This window comes from Salvelinus fontinalis, chromosome 33 (genome assembly GCF_029448725.1).
Source record: "Salvelinus fontinalis isolate EN_2023a chromosome 33, ASM2944872v1, whole genome shotgun sequence".
Classification (NCBI taxonomy): domain Eukaryota; kingdom Metazoa; phylum Chordata; class Actinopteri; order Salmoniformes; family Salmonidae; genus Salvelinus; species Salvelinus fontinalis.
The window spans coordinates 24,070,823-24,094,663 of record NC_074697.1 but is presented as its reverse complement, the minus strand read 5'-3'; the positions used below and the strand labels follow the sequence as shown (position 1 = coordinate 24,094,663).

The 23,841-nt window shown below is 46.7% G+C and overlaps 2 protein-coding genes across 3 annotated transcripts in view; one reads left to right on the top strand and one right to left on the bottom strand.

The window, feature by feature from the left end:
* Positions 1-23,841, bottom strand: part of LOC129831858 (CUE domain-containing protein 1-like) — a 58,464-nt gene that overhangs the window by 16,825 nt on the left and 17,798 nt on the right. Inside the window, exon 1 of one of the 2 annotated variants that reach the window (XM_055895372.1) lies at positions 1,716-2,049. The exons of the other annotated variant lie outside the window; for it this stretch is intronic. The gene's annotated coding sequence lies outside the window, so the exon portion shown is untranslated. Of the gene's footprint in view, positions 1-1,715; positions 2,050-23,841 lie in introns of those variants that run through there. 2 annotated transcript variants of the gene reach the window in all.
* Positions 1,994-23,841, top strand: part of LOC129831561 (uncharacterized) — a 37,686-nt gene continuing 15,838 nt past the window's right edge. The window contains exon 1 of the mRNA XM_055894922.1: positions 1,994-3,582. Within this exon, the coding sequence (XP_055750897.1) occupies positions 1,994-3,582 (1,589 nt within the window). The remainder of the gene's footprint in view (positions 3,583-23,841) is intronic.

The window sequence follows — 23,841 nt, the reverse complement described above, 5'->3', positions numbered from 1 at the left end:
CAAGATGTACAGTTGCAGAGTGCATCTCTTTCCAGTTTCTTGTAAAACAAAGCCTGTTTATTTCTCTCAGAGCCAAGTAAGTGCCATAGAGGGACTAACGTCCTGCCAACTACGCCTGAAGGAGGAACCCAGATATTGCCCTACACACATCCAGTCCAGAGAAAGTAGGATGGATGGCCAAGCTGCTGCTAACAGATGCCATTAATCCATGTGCCAAGCAGTGGGGAGGACGAGCACCACACACACACACACAAATCTATACAACAAGCACAAACTGGTGCCCAGCTTAACCCCGAGTTTACCTTGGACAACTTCAGGCCATGGCAAATTAGTCTAATGAGAGTATGAGACCGACTAGACCACTGAGTGACTGACTGAGATGCTAATCGAACGGCTGGGTAAGGACAGGGAGGGAGTGACAGCTGCAGTAGAAAATCAACCAGAACCAGCCAGCCACCACAAACCAGGGCAAACACTCAAGAGAGAAAAATAAAAACAGGCAGCAAGAGCAAAGCAAGGTGCCGTCAGTCAATGCGGATGATTACGCACACAAAGATCTGTGATGCATTTAGCACAGGCTTAGTGGTCCCTTTTTCCCTCTCGGACACAATTGAAGGACCTTGCGAGAATTAAGCCTGGTAGAAACAAAGGAGGGGTCAATGTGTCTGAATGACCTTGGAAGCCTCAACAGATGGACTGCTTTTTCATAACCAGCAAACAATACATCATGGATATAAGTGAATGGATTTTAACTGAGGATTCACTTGACATTGACGCAAACAGATATCCCTTTCATGGCATTCAAACCACTGAAATAATTTCCATTTAACCCACACTAAATTCAATGTGTGGACAGTTTTTCAAAAAGGCACAGAAATGTATCAGATGAATATCAAGGAAAAGTCCAAACACTAATTTTTCTGTCATTTCAACATGTTTTGAGCTTAGACCCATTCTAAAATCAATGGCTCCAACTTGACATATCATGCAACATACCAGTGTATGACCTATTGACCTTCTGACTGGCCATCTGCCACCAATCTGACTTCTCTCTGGATGTTGAGCATTGGCTGACATCCACTCCAAGGTCTGTCATGCTTGATGGAGTTTCCAAAAATGCACCATTCCACAACTGTTAGCCTGGTTTAGCCTACATCCAGTTCCAGACCTTCTGCCGGATTCTCAGAGGCCAGGGGTGTCAAACTAATTTTGCCCAGTGGGGGTTGCATTCGGTCTTCAACGAGGTCCATTGGGCCGCACTGAAAACTGGTTCGATTTCCTTGCCGTCAAAATGTGCAATAAATAGTCCTCCATATATTGTTTTGCTCCTTGACTGTTTAGCTTCATTTAGGTAATTATTAGCGAACTGGACACAGTCAAGAAACTGTATGAATGTAGGTCCATTATCATTTCTACACAGTTTCAATTTGGTTTTAGTCATTCTAAAGTATATTGACTTTTTTTTTAACTTAAAGCGGGCCGTATTTTTGACACTCCTAGGCTAGGCGTAATGTTAAATTCAAAACTTGAGTAGGCCTAGTTTCATGCCAGTTGTTATGGGAGCTCACACCTAGGCTACACGTTAACATGGGTTCTCCGTACTCTGATATCTGGTTGTCGCCTGTAGTAGAACTTGATACATATTTACATTGCTAGTTATAAAAGTTTATGCTACGTAGAGTAAACATTAGAATAAGAAACATAAGATCCTTTACCTTCAGGTTTCCTCTCCACAGCTGAAACAGAAAGCAGAGTTTACAGAATCCCTGACGAGGACTATAACCAGGAGTCGTCTCTGAGTGCCTGGATTTTCCTCATCCTGGTTTCCATTACAAGAAAGAGGCCATGGAGGGAGAGAAATAAACAGAATTCCAAAAATGTAAAAGTCCTCAGAGGAACTGGAGCGGCCTTTCGATGCCCAAGCTAATAGTTATCACTACTCTCCCCCTCTGCTCTGTGACTGTAGTGCTGGGAAGAGAAATCCCTGGCTGCGATGGGGGAACAATGCATCCAGTGCCAGCCCAAACCACATGGCAGTGCCAGGCCCCGTCCAGCATCAGCACAGCCAGAGTCTGCCACTTCGCCCCCATCTATGCACTGCCTTCCCTCTCACCCCCACTTCACCCTCCTCTCTGCACTGCCCCAACCCCTCTCCCTTCCACTTCGCCCTCTATGCACCGCCCCCACCACTCTCCCCCCACTTCGCCCTCCTCTCCGCACCGCCCCCACCCCTCTCCCCCCACTTCGCACTGCCCCCACCTCTCTGCACCGCCCCCACCGCCCCACTTCGCCCTCCTCTCTGCACCGCCCCCACCCCTCCTCTCCGCACCACCCCCTACTTCGCCCTCCTCTCCGCACCGCCCCCACCCCTCTCCCCCCCACTTCGCCCCACTTCGCCCTCCTCTCTGCACCGCCCCCACCCCTCCTCTCCGCACCACCCCCTACTTCGCCCTCCTCTCCGCACCGCCCCCACCCCTCTCCCCCCCACTTCGCCCTCAACCCTCTCCCCCCCACTTCGCCCTCCTCTCTGTACCGCCCACAACCCTCTCCCCCCCACTTCGCCCTCCTCTATGCACCGCCCCCACCCCTCTCCCCCCACTTCGCACTGCCCCCACCTCTGCACCGCCCCCACCGCCCCACTTCGCCCTCCTCTCTGCACCGCCCCCACCCCTCCTCTCCGCACCACCCCCTACTTCGCCCTCGTCTCCGCACCGCCCCCACCCCTCTCCCCCCACTTCGCACTGCCCCCACCTCTCTGCACCGCCCCCACCGCCCCACTTCGCCCTCCTCTCTGCACCGCCCCCACCCCTCCTCTCCGCACCACCCCCTACTTCGCCCTCCTCTCCGCACCGCCCCCACCCCTCTCCCCCCCACTTCGCCCTCCTCTCTGCACCGCCCCCACCCCTCTCCCCCCCACTTCGCCCTCCTCTCTGCACCACCCCCACCCCTCTCCCCCCCTTCGCCCCCCTCTCTGCACCACTCCCACCCCCTTACTTCGCCCTCCGCACCGCACCGCCCCCACACCTCCACTTCGCCCTCCTCTCCGCACCGCCCTCACTTCGCCCTCTGCACCGCCCCCACCCTCTCTGCACCGCCCCCACTTCGTCCTCCTCTCTGCACCGCCCCCACTTCTCTGCACCGCTCCCACTCCACCTCCTCTTCCCTCTCTGCACCGCCCCCACCTCTCTGTACCGCCCCATCCCGCCATTTCGCCCTCCTCTCTGCACCGTCCCCACCCCCCCACTTCTCCCTCCTCTCTGCACCGCCCCCACCCCTCTCCCCCCCTTCGCCCTCCTCTCTGCACCACCCCCACCCCCTTACTTCGCCCTCCTCTCTGCACCGCCCGCAGCCCCCCCCCTCTCCGCACCGCCCCCACCCCTTCACTTCGCAATCCTCTGTGCACCACCCCCCTTACTTCGCCCTCCGCACCGCCCCCACACCACCACTTCGCCCTCCTCTCCACACCGACCCACCAATCCACTTCGCCCTCTGCACCGCCCCCACCCTCTCTGCACCGCCCCCACTTCTCTGCACCGCTCCCACTCCCCCTCCTCTTCCTCTCTGCACCGCCCCCACCTCTTTGTACCGCCCCCATCCCCCCATTTCGCCCTTCTCTGCACCGCTCCCACTCCCCCTCCTCTTCCTCTCTGCACCGCCCCCATTTCACCCTCTCTGCACCGCCCCCACTTCTCCCTCCTCTCTGCACCGCCCCCACCCCTCTCCCCCCTCCTCTCTGCACCACCCCCACCCCCTTACTTCGCCCTCCTCTCCGCACCGCCCGCAGCCCTCTCCCCCCCTCTCTCCTCCACTTCGCCATCCTCTCCGCACCGCCCTGCCCCTCTCCCCTCCTCTTCACCCTCCGCTCCTCTCCGCACCCCCCCCCATCCCCCTTACTTTGCCCTCCTCGCTGCACCACCACTTCACCCTCCTCTCTGCCCTCACCTCTCTCCCACTTCGCCCTCCTCTCTGCACCGCCCCCACCCCTCTCTCCCCCCCTCTTCTCTGCACCGCCCCCACCCCCCACTGACACTTTTTCTAAAGTATTTATATTTACCTCCGAACTGGAATACCTCAATTGAAGCTAGCTAGTTACCAGCTATCAGCGATCAGTCAGTTAACCACTGCTAGCGATCAGATAACCTTTAGCTCGGAAAGCTCTCGCCAGTTCGTACAACGCGTTTCAAACCAGAGCATACCGGACCTATTTTTCTCTCCATATCCCCGGATTCCTACCGCAAACTCTGAACCTTATCATCACGATCATCGCAGCTAGCTAACCGCATCCCGGGATGACTACTCCTGGCTAACGTTTCAGTCCCGGAGCTAGCACCAACTAGCCTGGAGCTAGCCCACGCTAGACCCATCTCCCGGCTAGGGCTCCGGGGTGACTCCTGAAGCCCACTCCTTGGCTACAATATCTGGACCCCTTCTACTGCCGGTACGGGGCACAGAACCCCACCGATCCTTCACAACTGGAATACAGACATAATCTGCCCGAGGATCCCAACAGGCCCCTCAGGCGCGACGTACCCTGAAGGCCCATTCTGCTAACCGCTGCCTGCTAGCTATCTGGAGCATATTGGATTGTTAGATGATCCATCGGGCAGTTTCTTGGACCATTATACCCATTTTGCCAATTGGACTTCTACCCCTCTGCTACTTGGAACCCTACTAATTCCACGACTGGTCTATCGACGTCACCGCACGAGGAGGCAAAAACAGACTTTCCCCCATCGCGACGTCCCTCTAAGGCCCTTATGCTAGCTTACTAGCCCCGGCCTGCTAACTGTCTGAATCGCCGTGTCCCCAGCCAGCCCAACCCCTCACTGGACCCATACGATAACTTGGCTACGCATGCCTCTCCCTAATATCAACATGCCTTGTCCATTACTGTCCTGGTTAGTGATTACTGTCTTATTTCACTGTAGAGCCTCTAGCCCTGCTCAATATACCTTAACCAACCATGTTATTCCACCTCCCACATATGCCATGACATCACCTGGTTTAAACGTCTCTAGAGACTATATCACTCTCATCATTACTCAATGCCTAGGTTTACCTCCAATGTACTCCCTTCCTACCATACCTTTGTCTGTACACTATGCATTGAATCTATGCTATCGTGCCCAGAAACCTGCTCCCTTTACTCTCCGTTCCGAACGTGCTAGACGGCCAGTTCTTATAGCCTTTAGCCGTACCCTTATCCCACTTCTCCTCTGTTCCTCTGGTGATGTAGAGGTTAATCCAGGGCCTGCAGTGCCTAGCTACACTCCTACTCCCCAGGTGCTCTCATTTGTTGACTTCTGTAACCGTAAAAGCCTTGGTTTCATGCATGTTAACAATAGAAGCCTCCTCCCTAAGTTTGTTTTATTCACTGCTTTAGCATACTCTGCCAACCCGGATGTCTTAGCCGTGCCTGAATCCTGGCTTAGGAAAACCACCAAAAACCCTGAAATTTCCATCCCTAACTATAACATTTTCCGCCAAGATGGAACTGCCAAAGGGGGCGGTATTGCAATCTACTGCAGAGATAACCTGTAGAGTTCTGTCTTACTATCCAGGTCTGTACCAAAACAATTCGAGCTTCTACTTCTAAAAATTCACCTTTCCAGAAACAAGTATCTCACTGTTTCCGCTTGCTATAGACCCCCCTCAGCCCCCAGCTGTGCTCTGGACACCATATGTGAATTAATTGCCCCCCCCATCTATCTTCTGAGCTCATGCTGCGAGGTGACCTAAACTGGGACATGCTTAACACCCCGGCCATCCTACAATCTAAACTTGATGCCCTCAATCTCACACAAATTATCTATGAACCAACCAGGTACAACCCCAAATCCGTAAACACGGGCACTCATAGATATCATCCTAACTAACTCGCTATCCAAATACACCTCTGCTGTTTTCAACCAAGATCTCAGCGATCACTGCCTCATTGCCTGCATCCGTAATTGGTCCGCGGTCAAACGACCACCCCTCATCACTGTCAAACGCTCCCTAAAACACTTCAGCAAACAGGCCTTTCTAAATCGACCTGGCCGGGGTATCTTGGAATGACATTGACCTCATCCCGTCAGTAGAGGATGCCAGGTTATTCATTAAAAAGTGCCTTCCTCACCATCTTAAATAAGCATGCTACATTAAAAAAAAATTGAACCAGGAATAGATATAGCCCTTGGTTCACTCCAGACCTGACTGCACTTGACCAGCACAAAAACATCCTGTGGCGTACTGCATTAGCATCGAATAATCCCTGTCATAAGCAACTTTTCAGGGAAGTTAGGAACCAATTTATACAAGCAGTTAGGAAAGCAAAGGCTAGCTTTGTCAAACAGAAATTTGCATCCTGTAGTACAAACTCAAAAGGTTCTTGGACACTGTAAAGTCCATGGAAAAAAAGAGCACCCCCTCCCAGCTGCCCACTGCACTGAGGCTAGGAAACACTGTCACTACCGATAAATCCACAATAATTGAGAATTTCAATAAGCATTTTTCTACGGCTGGCCATACTTTCCACCTGGCTACCCCTACCCCGGTCAAGAGCCCTGCGCTCCCCACAGCAACTCGCCCAAACCTCCCCCACTTCTCCTTCACCCAAATCCAGATAGCTGATGTTCTGAAAGAGCTGCAAAATCTGGACCACTACAAATCAGCCGGGCTAGACAATCCGGACCCTCTCTTTCTAAAATGATCTGCCGAAATTGTTGCAACCCCTATCAACCTCTCTTTCGTATCGTCTGAGATTCCCATAGATTGGAAAGCTGCCGCGGTCATCCCCCTCTTCAAAGGGGGAGACTCTCTAGACCCAAACTGCTAAAAACCTATATCTATTCTACCCTGCCTTTCTAAGGTCTTTGAAAGCCAAGTTAACAAACAGATCACCAACCATTTCGAATCTCACCGTACCTTCTCCGCTATGCAATCTGGTTTCAGAGCTGGTCATGGGTGCACCTCAGCCACGCTCAAGAGCCTAAATGATATCATAACCGCCATCGATAAGTGACATTACTGTGCAGCCTTATTCATCGACCTGGCCAAGGCTTTCGACTATGTCAATCACAACATTCTTATTGGCAGACTCAACAGCCTTGGTTTCTCAAATGACTGCCTCGCTTGGTTCACTAACTACTTCTACGATAGAGTTCAGTATGTCAAATCGGAGGGCCTGTTGTCCGGACCTCTGGCAGTCTCTATGGGAGTGCCACAGGGTTCAATTCTCAGGCCGACTCTCTTCTCTGTATACATCAATGATGTCGCTTTCGCTGCTGGTGATTCTTTGATCCACCTCTACGCAGACGACACCATGCTGTATACTTCTGTCCCTTCTTTGGACACTGTGTTAGTGTCCCTCATATCCTAGAGAAGTTACAGTCCCACTTGGCCAAAATCCAGAAAAAATGTAGCGCCAAATTCAAATATATTACTGTAAAAATCAATCTTTCATGAAATCACACATGAAAAACACCAAATTAAACCTACACATGTTGTGAATCCAGCCAACATGTTTGATTTCAAAAAGGATTTACGGGGAAAGCACACCAAACAATTATGTTAGCTCAGTACATAGCCACAGAAAAACACAGCCATTTTCCCAGCAAAATATAGTAGTAACAAAAAGCAGAAATAGAGATAAAATGAATCACTAACCTTTGAAAATCTTCATCAGATGACACTCATATGACATCATGTTACACAATACATTTATGTTTTGTTCGATAATGTGCATATTTATATCCACAAATCTCGGTTTACATTGGCGCCATGTTCAGAAATGCCTCCAAAATATCCGGAGTAATTACAGAGAGCCACGTCAAATAACAGAAATACTCATCATAAACTTTGATGAAAGATACATGTTTTACATATAATTAAAGATACACTTGTTCTTAATGCAACCGCTGTGTCAGATTTAAAAATAACTTTACGTAAAAAGCACACCATGCAATAATCTGAGACGGCGCTCAGATTTAACAACATTTCACCCCCCCGGAGAAAAAAAATATATAATAATAATAATAATAATAATTTCTCCGCCATTTTGGAGTCAACAGAAATACGAAATTACATCATAAATATTCCCTTACCTTTGATTATCTTCATCAGAATGCAGTGCCAGGAATCCTAGTTCCACAATAAATCGTTTGTTTTGTTCGATGATGTCCATTACTTATGTCCAATTAGATAATTTTGCTAGCATGTGTAGTACACGTGTCCAAACACTCGCGCAGATGCAGGCAAACATCAGGCAAAAGTCGAATAAACTGGTCAAACTTAATAGAGAATCAATCTTCAGGATGTTGTTATCATATATATCCAATAACGTTCCACCGGAGCATTCTTTTCAGTCTCTATAAGTAATGGAACGCATGGCGATATCATGAGGAAAGTGCGTGACCAAGAACTGGCACTCTGCCAGACCACTGACTCAAACACCTCCCATCCGGTCCCACAACAAAGCATAAGCTTCATTCCACGTTCTACTGACTGTTGACATCTAGTGGAAGGCGTAGAAAGTGCAAACAGATCCATATATTACAGGGAATTGAATAGGCGATGACTTTAACATCGACCACTAAGAATTCTCACTTCCTGTTTGGATTTTTTCTCAGGTTTTTGCCTGCCATATGAGTTCTGTTATACTCACAGACATCATTCAAACAGTTTTAGAAACTTCAGAGTGTTTTCTATACAATAGTAATAATAATATGCATATATTAGCATCTGGGACAGAGTAGGAGGCAGTTCACTATGGGCACGCAACTCATCCAAAAGTGAAAATGCTGCCCCCTGTCACAAAGAAGTTAACAAACCTCCAGACGAGCTTCAATGCCATACAACTCTCCTTCCGTGGCCTCCAACTGCTCTTAAATGCAAGTAAAACTAAATGCATGCTCTTCAACCATTCGCTGCTTGCACCTGTCCGCCTGTCCAGCATCACTACTCTGGATGGTTCTGCCAGCAGCATACCACCCTGCATACCACTGCTGGCTTGCTTCTGAAGCTAAGCAGGGTTGGTCCTGGTCAGTCCCTGGATGGGAGACCAGATTCTGCTGGAAGTGGTGTTGGAGGGCCAGTAGGAGGCACTCTTTCCTCTGGTCTAAAAAATATCCCAATGCCCCAGGGCAGTGATTGGGGACACTGCCCTGTGTAGGGTGCCGTCTTTCGGATGGGACGTTAAACGGGTGTCCTGACTCTCTGAGGTCATTAAAGATCCCATGGCACTTATCGTAAGAGTAGGGGTGTTAACCCCGGTGTCTTGGCTAAATTCCCAATCTGGCCCTCAAACCATCATGGTCACCTAATAATCCCCACTTTACAATTGGCTCATTCATCCCCCTCCTCTCCCCTGTAACTATTCCCCAGGTCGTTGCTGCAAATGAGAACGTGTTCTCAGTCAACTTACCTGGTAAAATAAAAAAAAATATGTGGACAACTACAAATACCTAGGTGTCTGGTTAGACTGTAAACTCTTCTTCCAGACTCACATTAAGCATCGGCTTCCTTTCTCGCAACAAAGCATCCTTCACTCATGCTGCCAAACATACCCTCGTAAAATTGACCATCCTACCGATCCTCGACTTCGGCGATGTCATTTACAAAATAGCCTCCAACACTCTACTCAACAAATTGGATGCAGTCTGTCACAGTGCCATCCGTTTTGTCACCAAAGCCCCATATACTACCCACCACTGCGACCTGTACGCTCTGTTGGCTGGCCCTCGTCGCCAAACCCACTAGCTCCAGGTCATCTACAAGTCTCTGCTAGGAAAAGCCCTGCCTTATCTCAGTTCACTGGTCACCAAAGCAGCACCCACCCGTAGAACGCACTCCAGCAGGTATTTCTCACTGGTCACCCCCAAAGCCAATTCCTCCTTTGGCCGCCTCTCATTCCAGTTCTCTGCTGCCAATGACTGGAACGAACTGCAAGAATCTCTGAAGCTGGAGACTCTTACCTCCCTCACTAGCCTTAAGCACCAGCTGTCAGAGCAGCTCACAGATCACTGCACCTGTACATTGCTCATCTGTAAATAGCCCTTCCAATCTACCTCATCCCCATACTGTATTTATTCATTTATCTTGCTCCTTTGCACCCCAGTATCTCTACTTGCACATTCATCTTCTGCACACCCAACCATTCCAGTGTTTAATTGCTATATTGTAATTACTTCGCCACCATGGCCTATTTATTGCCTTACCTCTCTTACCCTACCTCATTTGCACATGCTGTATATAGATTTTTCTACTGTATTATTGATTGTATGTCTGTTTATTCCATGTGTAACTGTGTTGTTCTATGTGTCGAACTGCTTTGCTTGATCTTGGCCAGGTCGCCCTCCTCCATGCACCGCCCCCACCCCTCTCTCCCCCCACTTCACCCTCCTCCATGCACTGCCCCCACCCCTCTCCCCCCCACTTCGCCCTCCTCCATGCACTGCCCCCACCCCTCCTCCCTCCCACTTCGCCTTCCTCCATGCACCGCCCCCACCTCCCACTTCGCCCTCCTCCATGCACCACCCCCACCACTTCGCCCTCCTCCATGCACCACCCCCACCCCTCTCCCCCCACTTCGCTCTCCTCTGCCACGCCCCACCCCTCTCCCTTCGCTCTCCTCTGCACCGCCCCAACCCCTCTCCCCCCCCACTTTGCCCTCCTCCATGCACCGCCCCCACCCCTCTCCCCCCCACTCCGCCCTCCTCCATGCACCGACCCCCCTCCACTTCGCCCTCCTCCATGCACCGCCCCCCACCCCTCTCCCCCCCACTGCGCCCTCCTCCTTGCACCGCCCCCACCCCTCTCCCACTTCGCCCTCCTCCATGCACCGCCTCCACCCCTCTCCCCACACGCCACGCCCCTTCGCACCCCTCTGCCACGCCCCCCCCTCTTCGCCCTCCTCTCTGCCACACCCCCCCCCCCCCACTTCGCTCTCCTCTGCCACTCCCCCACCACTTCGCCCTCCTCTCTGCTACTCCCCCACCCCGCCCTCCTCTGCCACGCCCTCACACTTCCCCCCCTCCTCTATGCACTGCCCCCACCCCTCTTTCCCCCCATCCCTCTCTATGCACTGCCCCCACCCCTCTTTCCCCCATCCCTCTCTATACACTTCTCCCCTCCCACTTTGCTCTGCCCTCACCCCTCTCTATGCTCTGCCCCCACCCCTCTCTATGCACTGCCCCCACCCCTCTCTATGCACTGCCCCCACCCCTCTCTATGCACTGCCCCCACCCCTCTCTATGCACTGCCCCCACGCTTCTCCCCTCCCACTTCGCCCTCCTCTATGCTCTGCCCCCACCCCTCTCCCCCCACTTTACCCTCCTCTATGCAGAGAGAGAGTGTGAGTGATTGAGACAGCGGGTCTTCTCACAGCTGTGGAAACATTGTAAAGTGGATTATCTCTAGGACGGCACCAATCTCAAAAGGCATTGTTCAAGAGGCCTATTCAAATCAGGGCTGCACATGGCTGTTTACTACTAGTGTTCTGTTCCTCCTCTCTGCAGCAGACAGTCTGAGGGAAGGCAGGTCATTTCCATGTAACAGGACCCATGAACACCAACATGTAACAGGACCCATGAACACCAACATGTAAGGGAAGGGAACAGAACAGAAAAATAACAAAATTATTAGATTAACAGAATCAGAACCGGAAACGAAAAAGTGATCTATACTGTTCCGGAACTAAACCGTTCTTTTTAAAAGCAAGGGAACCGGTTAGTAACGTTATTTTACAATCTGGGCATTTTTTTCCCAGTCCCACAAAAATCGCAACAATGCGCCCATGCAAAGCCCTCATTTGCCACTCATAAACTTATTCCAGTGTCTGTCTGCCAGCTGGAAATCTTTGCCAGTGTGTGTGCGTGCGTGTAGGTTACATGCCCCTCCCCCTCCGAAGCATAGGTTACCGTAGCTTTCTGACGACGTTACAAGCGTGATTCAGAAATTAGGGAAAGAGATGTTTATTAGAGAAGAATGGATCAACTTTTTTAATGCTAGTTAAGAATATTATAGTTATTATGTTTCACATTGTATTTATGAACTTCAAAAAGTTGAGACCGTTTTTAATTAGGGTGCTGCGCCGCACACACAATCTTGTTAGCTTGCTAGCTAGCTAACGTTCTCTCTGGTCCAATGTTAAGACAACTGTTGGAAGTTCAAAGACATTCAAAAGTCCTCCATAGAAGCCACTCCTCCATAAGTATAATTATGTGGGCCTAATTCAGATAATACAGTTGATGTCGGAAGTTTACATACACTTAGGTAGGAGTCATTAAAACTCGTTTTCAACCACTCCACAAATTTCCTGTTAACAAACTATAGTTTTGGCAAGTCGGTTAGGACATCTACTTGTGCATGACACAAGTAATTTTTCCCAAAATTGTTTACAGACAGATTATTTCACTGTATCATAATTCCAGTGGGTCAGAAGTTTACATACACTAAGTTGACTGTGCCTTTAAACAGCTTGGAAAATTCCAGAAAATTGTGTCATGGCTTTAGAAGCTTCTGATAGCCTAAATGACATAATTTGAGTCAATTGGACGTGTAACTGTGGATGGATTTCAAGGCCTTCCTTCAAACTTAGTGCCTCGTTGCTTGACATCATGGGAAAATCCAAAGAAATCAGCCAAGACCTCAGAAAAAAAGTCTGGTTCATCCTTGGGAGCAATTTATAAATGCCTGAAGATACCACGTTCATCTGTACAAACTATAGTACCACGCAGCCGTCAAAACACTCAGGAAGGAGACGCATTCTGTCTGCTAGAGATGAATGTACAGTAGTGCGAAAAGTGCAAATCAATCCCAGAACAACAGCAAAGGACCTTGTGAAGATGCTGGAGGAAACAGGTACAAACGTATCTATATCCACGGTAAAACGAGTCCTATATCGACGTAACTCGAAAGGCCGCTCAGCAAGGAAGAAGCCACTGCTCCAAAACCGCCATAAAAAAGCCAGACTACAGTTTGCAACTGCACATGGGGACAAAGATTGTACTTTTTGGAGAAATGTCCTCTGGTCTGAAGAAACAAAAATAGAACTGTTTGGCCATAATGACCATCGTTATGTTTGGAGGAAAATGGGAGAGGCTTGCAAGCCAAAGAACACCATCCCAACCGTGAAGCTCGGGGGTGGCAGCATCATGTTGTGGGGGTGCTTTGCTGCAGGAGGGACTGGTGCACTTCACAAAATAGATGGCATCATGAGGGAGGAAAATTAGGTGAATATATTGAAGCAACATCTCAAGACATCAGTCAGGAAGTTAAAGCTTGGTCGCAAATGGGTCTTCCAAATGGACAATGACCCCAAGCATACTTCCAAAGTTGTGGCAAGTCAAGGTATTGGAGTGGCCATTACAAAGCCCAGACGTCAAACCTTTTGAAAATTTGTGGGCAGAACTGAAAAAGCACGTGCGAGCAAGGAGGCTTACAAATCTGACTCAGTTATACCAGCTCTGTCAGGAAGAATGGGCCAAAATTCACCCAACTTATTGTGGGAAGCTTGTGGACGGCAACCAAAAATGTTTGACCCAAGTTAAAAAATTTAAAGGCAATGCTACCAAATACTAATTAAGTGTATGTAAACGTCTGACCCACTGGGAATGTGATGAAAGAAATAAAAGCTGAACAAAAATCATTCTTTTATTATTCTGACATTTCACATTCTTAAAATTAAGTGGTGATACTAACTGACATAAAACAGGGAATTTTTAATATGATTAAATGTCAGAAATTGTGAAAAACTGAGTTTAAATGTATTTGGCTAAGGTGTATATAAACTTCTGACTTCAACTGTACATGTCATAACAAGATGCCCAGCGCTTCAAGTCAAGCTTCCTCAATCCTCTCTCGCTCTCTCCCAAACCAGCTAAACTTCAGTTGCATCTCGCGCCATAAACTGGTCTGTCCATAACAACAGGCAGCACAGTGTGTGTGTGTTTGTCTTTCATTATGATGAAACCATGCCGTTACGGCAAAATACAATTTACCCTTAATGACTTTCTTATACAGATTAAATACTTTACACACCCTCGAAAAAAAATTGGAGGTTTAAAAAGGATCAGAAAACAAACCTGTACTTTTTTGCAGTTCCAAACAGTTTAGAACTTTATTTTTGTGGTCGGAACAGTGAAATGGAACAAATAAAATAAATGTTTCTGTTTAGAACGAAAGGATTGGAAAATAATTTAGGTTCCAACCCCTGATAGGCGTATATCAAATTGGGAGTCAAATGAAAACTAAGAGTCTAAACATGTTTGAGAAATTAAGGCATATATAGTGTATTCGGAAAGTATTCAGACACCTCGAACTTTTTCATATTTTGTTACGTTACAGCATTATTCTAAAATTGATTAAATTCGTTTTTGCCTCATCAATCTAAACACAATACCCCATAATGACAAAGCAAAAACAGGTTAACAATTTCAGCAAATGTATATAAAATATAAAGTATAAATTATTCAGACCTTTAAATCAGTACTTTGTTGAAGCACCTTTGTCAGCGATTACAGCCTGACGCTACAAGCTCGGCACACCTGTACCTGGGGAGTTTCTCCCATTCTTCTCAAGCTCTGTCAGGTTGGATCTGGGGGCGTTGCTGCAGCTACAGTGGGGCAAAAAAGTATTTAGTCAGCCACCAATTGTGCAAGTTCTCCCACTTAAAAAGATGAGGCCTGTAATTCATCATAGGTACACTTCAACTATGACAGACAAAATGAGAAAAAAAAAATCAAATTGTAGGATTTTTAATTAATTTATTTGCAAATTATGGTGGAAAATAAGTATTTGGTCAATAACAAAAGTTTCTCAATACTTTGTTATATACCCTTTGTTGGCAATGACAGAGGTCAAACGTTTTCTGTAAGTCTTCACAAGGTTTTCACACACTGTTGCTGGTATTTTGGCCCATTCCTCCATGCAGATCTCCTCTAGAGCAGTGATGTTTTGGGGCTGTTCCTGGCAAAACGGACTTTCAACTCCCTCCAAAGATTTTCTATGGGGTTGAGATCTGGAGACTGGCTAGGCCACTCCAGGACCTTGAAATGCTTATTACGAAGCCACTCCTTCGTTGCCCGGGCGGTGTGTTTTGGATCATTGTCATGCTGAAAGACCCAGCCACGTTTCATCTTCAATGCCCTTGCTGATGGAAGGAGGTTTTCACTCAAAATCTCACGATACATGGCCCGATTCATTCTGTCCTTTACACGGATCAGTCGTCCTGGTCCCTTTGCAGAAAAACAGCCCCAAAGCATGATGTTTCCACCCCCATGCTTCACAGTAGGTATGGTGTTCTTTGGATGCAACTCCGCATTCTTTGTCCTCCAAACACGACGAGTTGAGTTTTTACCAAAAAGTTCTATTTTGGTTTCATCTGACCATATGACATTCTCCCAATCTTCTTCTGGATGATCCAAATGCTCTCTAGCAAACTTCAGACGGGCCTGGACATGTACTGGCTTAAGCAGGGGGACACATCTGGCACTGCAGGATTTGAGTCCCTGGCGGCGTAGTGTGTTACTGATGGTAGGCTTTGTTACTTTGGTCCCAGCTCTCTGCAGGTCATTCACTAGGTCCCCCTGTGTGGTTCTGGGTTTTTGCTCACCGTTCTTGTGATCATTTTGACCCCGCGGGGTGAGATCTTGCGTGGAGCCCCAGATCGAGGGAGATTATCAGTGGTCTTGTATGTCTTCCATTTCCTAATAATTGCTCCCACAGTTGATTTCTTCAAACCAAGCTGCTTACCTATTGCAGATTCAGTCTTCCCAGCCTGGTGCAGGTCTACAATTTTGTTTCTGGTGTCCTTTGACAGCTCTTTGGTCTTGGCCATAGTGGAGTTTGGAGTGTGACTGTTTGAGGTTGTGGACAGGTGTCTTTTATACTGATAACAAGTTCAAACAGGTGCCATTAATACAGGTAACGAGTGGAGGACAGAGGAGCCTCTTAAAGAAGAAGTTACAGGTCTGTGAGAGACAGAAATTTTGCTTGTTTGTAGGTGACCAAATACTTATTTTCCACCATAATTTGCAAATAAATTCATTAAAAATCCTACAATGTGATTTTCTGGATTTTTTTTCTCATTTTGTCTGTCATAGTTGAAGTGTACCTATGATAAAAAGATGAGAGGCCTGTACTTTTCAAGTGGGAGAACTTGCACAATTGATGGCTGACTAAATACTTTTTTTGCCCCACTGTATTTTCAGGTCTTTCCAGAGATGCTCGAACGGGTACAAGTCCGGGCTCTCGCTGGGCCACTCAAGAACATTCAGAGACTTGTCCCGAAGCCACTCCTGCATTGTCTTGGCTGTGTGCTTAGGGTCATTGTCCTGTTGGAAGGTGTACCTTCACCCCAGTCGGAGGTCCTGAGTGCTCTGGAGCAGGTTTTCATCAAGGATCTCTCTGTACTTTGCTCTGTTCATATTTCTCTCGATCCTGACTAGTCTCCCAGTCCCTGCACCTGAAAAACTTCCCCACACCATGATGCTGCCACCACCATGCTTCACCGTAGGGATGGTGCCAGGTTTCCTAAAGGCGTGACTCTTTGCATTCAGGCCTAAGAGTTCAATCATGGTTTCATCAGACCAGAGAATCTTGTTTCTCATGGTCTGAGAGTCCTTTAGGTACCTTTTGGCAAACTCCAAGCGGGCTGTCATGTGCCTTTTACTGAGGAGTGGCTTTCGTTTGGCCACTCTACCGTAAAGGCCTGATTGGTGGCGTGCTGCAGAGATGGTTGTCCTTCTGGAAGGTTCTCCCATCTCCACATAGGAACTCTAGAGCTCTGTCAGAGTGACCATCGGGTTCTTGGTCACCTCCCTGACCAAGGCCCTTCTCCCCCGATTGCTCAGGTTGGCCGGGCGGCCAGCTCTAGGAAGAGTCTTGGTGGGTCCAAATTTCTTCCATTTAAGAATGATGTAGACCACTGTGTTCTTGGGGACCTTCAATGCTGCAGACCTTGTTTGGTACTCTTCCCCAGATCTGTGCCGAAACACAATCCTGTCTTGGAGCTCTACGGACAATTCCTTCCACCTCATGGCTTGGATTTTGCTCTGACATGCACTGTCAACTGTGGGACCTTATATAGACAGGTTTGTGCCTTTTCAAATCATGTCCAATCAATTGAATTTACCACAGGTGGACTCCAATCAAGTTGTATAAACATCAAGGATGATCAATGGAAACAGGATGCACCTGAGCTCAATTTCAAGTCTCATAGGAAAAGGTGTGAATACTCATGTAAATAAAATATTTGTTTTTAATAAATTAACAAACATTTCTAAAAACCTTTTTTTCCGTTTTGTCATTATAGGGTATTGTGTGTAGATTGATGAGGAACATGATTTATTTATCAATTTTAGAATAAGGCTGTAATGTAATAAAAAGTGGAAAAAGTCAAGGGGTCTGAATACTTTCCGAATGTACTGTGTACTTAAAAAAAAAAAAAAAAACAACACTAAAAATTAAGAAGAATCAAAGGCTTTGATTTCTGGTCTGGAAACAGGTCTTAGAAAACATCTATAAGAAAAAGTCTTAAAAATGTACCAGAATACATTAAAAACACAATAACGTTGAAGTAAAGACCCCTGCCAACTAATCTTTAAGATATGTTCTTCTCTCCCTCATGAGGAGGGAAGATAAAAGTTCACAGAAGTAACAAAGTAGACCTATCAATGTGTTTTTACTGATATTAATTTTGTTTGTGAATTATTAAGTGATTAAAACTAGAAATTCCCTTACAAAATCGGTAACAGAATTTCCCCAAAATTGGTAATGGAATTTCTGCAATTTAATTGGCTACAATGGGAAATCATAGTAGTTACATACCACAACATTTGTTGGGTTGGCATGCATTTTAAGTGAAAAATCTGAGCATTAGCACAATTGCATTTCCGTGGAATTGCCTGGTAGGCAAGTGTGTGTGTGAAAAGTGTGACCAGGGCGCAGTGGCAGCCATGGGAAATCACTTTCATGCTCCAGCTCTGGGACCAGGAGAGCGAGACAGACTCTACGGGTGCATCTCAACAGTCTTAAGTAGGCTGCTCATCCTATTGATTACACATCTGCTCAGATTAAGGAAAGGAGATGAGGACAATATTGAAATGCACCCCATCCTGGGCCTCTGAGGATATTGGCAGTGACCATCTGAGCAGTGAGCTGGGGCCCAATGTTTATGGACATCCTCTCTATACAGGCCAGGAGATAACCTAACTCTGCAAGGCCTTCATGTTGATTTGTGGAGCAATAAACTCTACATTCACTGCAGTGGGCTTCTTTGAACTTCATTTCATCTGGCCTCTAAAACACCCTCCCACAGTACCTCGCTCAGGGCATACAGCCAGTACACACTACAGTCTCTCTCTATGGACATTCACAGCATAAACCTTGAGTCACTGAACTGAGTCCAACTCTTGCAAGTGTGTGGGACTGTTAGGTGTGAATATGTATGTGCCAGAAACAAGCAACCGAGGAGTGACGAGAAAGAAAAAAAAAGGGGGCACTTTCACAGCTAGGAGTGACCTCGAAAATCTCTTTATACCTTCTTACCACTGACATTATTTGCCTAATTAATTGGAATCGGAAAGTGTTTGACTTTGACCTACATCATCCATCAACTCTTTTGGCCTATAGATGTCGATGGGAGATGTCAGTGATAATGCCAGTTAAACAGAGAATTTAAGTGGGTTTCTGCCCATAGTTGTTTCTACCATGTTGCCCTCTGTGCAGCATGTGTGCTCTGGTCTTGTCTGTTGAGGTCACATTCGACCATACAGAATTGACTTCCTGCTTTGCGCTGCTGAAAGGGCGAGTCACCGTCCCCCCGGCAGCTTGGAAACACTTGTTTCCCTTGGTAAGGACATCACTGGCCAGCAAGGAAACAGGAAGTCAGACAATATGATAAAGTGCTTTATGATAGAACACCCTCTCATGCCTTCACATCATCATGCCAGCAACATTATAGTTCTTCCTTATGACTACTAACCGCTAGGATATAATCAGGGATGAATACAGAGGCTCAATCCTCCCACTGATAATATTATAAGTTCTGCAGCTGATCCATCTCTGGGCTATAAAAATACATGTAGAAAAACTGTTTCTGTCAGCATTACGGGACCAAAAACTTGTAAACACTTCCCTATCAAAAAAACATATCATAGCTTCCTTCTTTCAGGCTCAACATCCCTATTTTTGTACCACCAGCCCACGATTATGCAAACCTGCATATTATTTTGGTAGAAAGTTAATATGTATATAAAGGCCTGAAGCATGTGCGTCTCAGCACAGAACCCAGGCACAGCCATGGACTCCTCTCCCTCACACACAGACCTCTTCACATCAACGAGACTATATTCATCTGCACCTAAGAACCTGCTATATTTAGCATGGGATCCATTGCTCTTTGTCCTCCTGGGTCTGTATGTGCGGCTGTGGTTGTCTCCCAACACACAGTGAACAAAAGGAAGTAGCAGCACTGCTCTGGTCAAGAGAGCTGGGCTTACCTTCAATCTATCATATTCACTGTGCTGGAGCAGGTAAGAAGAAAAAAGACATTACCCTACGATAGAGTACTAGGAAGTCACCATCTGATGGATTACTCATCTAAAGTAATTATGTGGAGTAACAGACTCTGAAGGACTAAATGCAGCCAGTCATGCACTTTGATGCTGAAGACCTTTAGCTGGCCTACATTAACACAGTCAAGCATAAATGAATCTGCTTTCAATACGTAGGAACACGATGACAACAGAAAAATTAACTCAGCAAAAAAAGAAACGTCCGTTCACTGTCAACTGCATTTATTTTCAGCAAACTTAACAGGTGTAAATATTTGTATGATATAAGATTCAACAACTGAGACATAAACTGAACAAGTTCCACGGACATGTGTCTAACAGAAATGGAACAGGGGGGAGGGGGGTCAACATCAAAAGTAACAGTCGGTATTTGGTGTGGCCACCAGCTGCATTAAGAATTACAGTGCATCTCCTCCCCATGGACTGCACCAGATTTGCCAGTTCTTGCTGTGAGATGTTACCCCACTCTTCCACCAAGGCACCTGCAAGTTCCCAGACATTTCTGGGGGGAATGGCCCTAGCACTCACCCTCCGATCCAACAGTCCCATAGACGTGCTCAATGGGATTGAGATCCGGGCTCTTTACTGGCCATGGCAGAACACTGACATTTGGTCTTGCAGGAAATCACACACAGAACAAGCAGTATGGCTGGTGGCATTGTCATGCTGGAGGGTCATGTCAGGATGAGCTTGCAGGAAGGGTACCACATGAGGGAGGAGGATGTCTTCCCTGTAACACACAGCGTTGAGATTGCCTGCAATGACAACAAGCTCAGTCCGATGATACTGTGACACACTGCCCCAGACCATGACGGACCCTCCACCTCCAAATCGATCCTGCTCCAGAGTACAGACCTCTGTGTAACGCTCATTCCTTCGACGATAAACGTGAATCCGACCATCACCCCTGGGGAGACAAAACCACGACTCGTCAGTGAAGAGCACTTTTTGCCAGTCCTGTCTGGTCCAGCGACGGTGGGTTTGTGCCCATATGCGACATTGTTACCGGTGATGTCTGGTTTGGACCTGCCTTACAACAGGCCTACAAGCCCTCAGTCCAGCCTCTCTCAGCCTATTGCGGACAGTCTGAGCACTGATGGAGGAATTGTGCATTCCTGGTGTAACACGGGCAGTTGTTGTTGCCATCCTGTACCTATCCTGCAGGTGTGATGTTTGGATGTACCGATCCTGTGCAGGTGTTGTTACATGTGGTCTGCCACTGCGAGGTCGATCAGCTGTCCGTCCTGTCTCCCTGTAGCCCTGTCTTAGGCATCTCACAGTACGGACATTGCAATTTATTGCCCTGGCCACATCTGCAGTCCTCATGCCTCCTTGCAGCATGCCAAAGGCACGTTCACGCAGATGAGCAGGGACCCTGGGCATCTTTCTTTTGGTGTTTTTCAGAGTCAGTAGTTTTCATAACTGTGACCTTAATTGCCTACCGTCTGTAAGCTGTTACTGTCTTAGCGACTGTTCCACAGGTGCATGTTAATTAATGTTCATTAATGTTCAGGTTGCAAGATTGAGCTTGCAAGATCGAATCCCCGAGCTGACAAGGTAGAAATCTGTCATTCTGCTCCTGAACAAGGCAGTTAACCCACTGTTCCTAGGCCATCATTGAAAATAAGAATTTGTTCTTAAGTGACTTGCCTAGCTAAATAAAGTTAAAATAAATCAAATCAAATTGTTTATGATTTATTGAACAAGCATGTGTTTAAACCCTTTACATAGAAGATCTGTGAAGTTATTTGGATTTTTACGAATTATATTTGAAAGACAGGGTCCTGAAAAAGGGACGTTTCTTCTTTTGCTGAGTTTAGATTAAAAAAATGACAAAATGCATGTCCTCTCTAAGTAGCCTATCTATGTAGTGGAGAACAGATCTCATTACAAGGGTTATAGTGTTCTCAGATGGTAGGCTCCATCTCCCAACACAATTACTAGTCCCAGGCTTGACTGTCCCCATGACAACCAGGCCCCAGCATTCCATCTGGGGCCATCATACTGTAGGTGGGACATTCTAATCTCCTGTGTTGACCACTGCTGCTAGACTATTTAGGGCCAGAGAGCTCCACTTATACTGTGTCTCCAGTTTACAGGTGAAAATAACATTTCAGCTATGATAAATACACACTCTAAAAGTGGCACAAGTGGCAGTTGAACAAGAATGAAATTAAATTATTTTTGGATTAGGCCTCATAGTAAATCTCTGATAATCTCTGTAGACAAACTGTACTGTAGTCCCTTACTAAATCCCCCACAGAAATGGTAAGACTGTCCGTGTCAATACTCTATAGGCCTACAGTTTCACAGACACGTGAGTGAAAGGCCATTGAGTCTTGGCTAAGCTAACTATAGTCTCTTCCCTCCATCTGTGCTCTGCCATTCATTCTCCCAACAAGACCAGCTAGTTCACATTCCTGCCCTGTGACGTTCACATGTTTTCAACAGCCATTTGGAAAGAGTGACACCCACTTTTCTTCAGAGGGGCAGGCAGACCTAGGCAGAGATGGCAGTCCCCCTCCACCACTCTCAAGGCCAACAATAACAACAAACTCACCCTGGTGACCTCTCAGGATGCAACGGCTGTTATAACAGCCATCTGCATGAAAGAGCCAGAGATCCAGGACATCTATCTAGTCTACAGCTAGAGGAGTGGGGGGTAGATTTGAACACTCATAGGCCCAGAGTACCAACATATACCTGAAATGTAGCTGTACACATCAACAACCATGGCTTTATATAATAACACAAGAAAGACATGCGTACCACTACCAGGTGTACAGAATGCAGCCGTAGCTGCAGTAGGCCTACACATAATTTACACCTACCAACACACACAGGTCAGCACGACAAGATGAGCACCATTAGCTTATCAAAGATTCTTACAGGCTTCATAGCTTAAACTCACGACAAGATGAGCACCATTAGCTTATCAAAGATTCTTACAGGCTTCATAGCTTAAACTCACGACAAGATGAGCACCATTAGCTTATCAAAGATTCTTACAGGCTTCATAGCTTCAACTCACGACAAGATGAGCACCATTAGCTTATCAAAGATTCTTACAGGCTTCATAGCTTAAACTCACGACAAGATGAGCACCATTAGCTTATCAAAGATTCTTACAGGCTTCATAGCTTAAACTCACGACAAGATGAGCACCATTAGCTTATCAAAGATTCTTACAGGCTTCATAGCTTAAACTCACGACAAGATGAGCACCATTAGCTTATTAAAGATTCTTACAGGCTTCATAGCTTAAACTCACGACAAGATGAGCACCATTAGCTTATCAAAGATTCTTACAGGCTTCATAGCTTCAACTCACGACAAGATGAGCACCATTAGCTTATCAAAGATTCTTACAGGCTTCATAGCTTAAACTCACGACAAGATGAGCACCATTAGCTTATCAAAGATTCTTACAGGCTTCATAGCTTCAAATTCAATCATTACAACTACAGGCTACATTTCTGTCAAATTTGTAAAAAATTGTGACACTACGAGTGTAACCAAATTAAATCAAACTAAGTGCATATTCTATAGTCATAGCTGATGTGAAATGTCCTACATGGCAGTAGCTAATTTGAATCTGCTGCAAAGAGTAAATGCCCATTCAGAGAGCAACACACACACACAAAATAGCAAGAGAGCAGGGAGGGGACGAAAATGTAGGCTGTGTCATTTTCATAGTATTGACATAGGCTACTGTAAAAGTTATCACATAATGACTGTGTAATACACATTAATGATAGAGTGAAAGTTTGCCTACTTGTTTTAGTAGGCTACACAGGGTATTGGTCCTACATACAAAAATGGAGGCCTATCTGAAACACAGCCATGTACACAACAACTGTCATTTTGCCATAAGAAAGCACTCAATGTTGAAGAGAAGTCCCACAAAGACTCGTAGCCCAAGATTTGCTCATTAAAACCGCATACACCATAACCATACATTCAGGAACATGGGCAGAAGGCTACCGCGTCACCTCAGAGCACAACTAATAGGCTACATTGGTCATTGTCCCTATACCCATCAAATAAAGCAAAACTAATATATCTCAACAGCAATTAGACCCGCAAAAGCAAGCAATGACAGATCAATGCATCTTTTAGATTGAAGTAAACAGCAAAAAGGCCTAAACTTTACATTACATAAAAATACATCTGCCAAACAACCCTCCCTTACATGAGGGATAATAATTCTGCCATGGCAGCCGGGGCCATAAAGTTTGTAGCTTACCATTTAGATGAGTTGCAGCCTCCTCCATGCGGTGTTGAA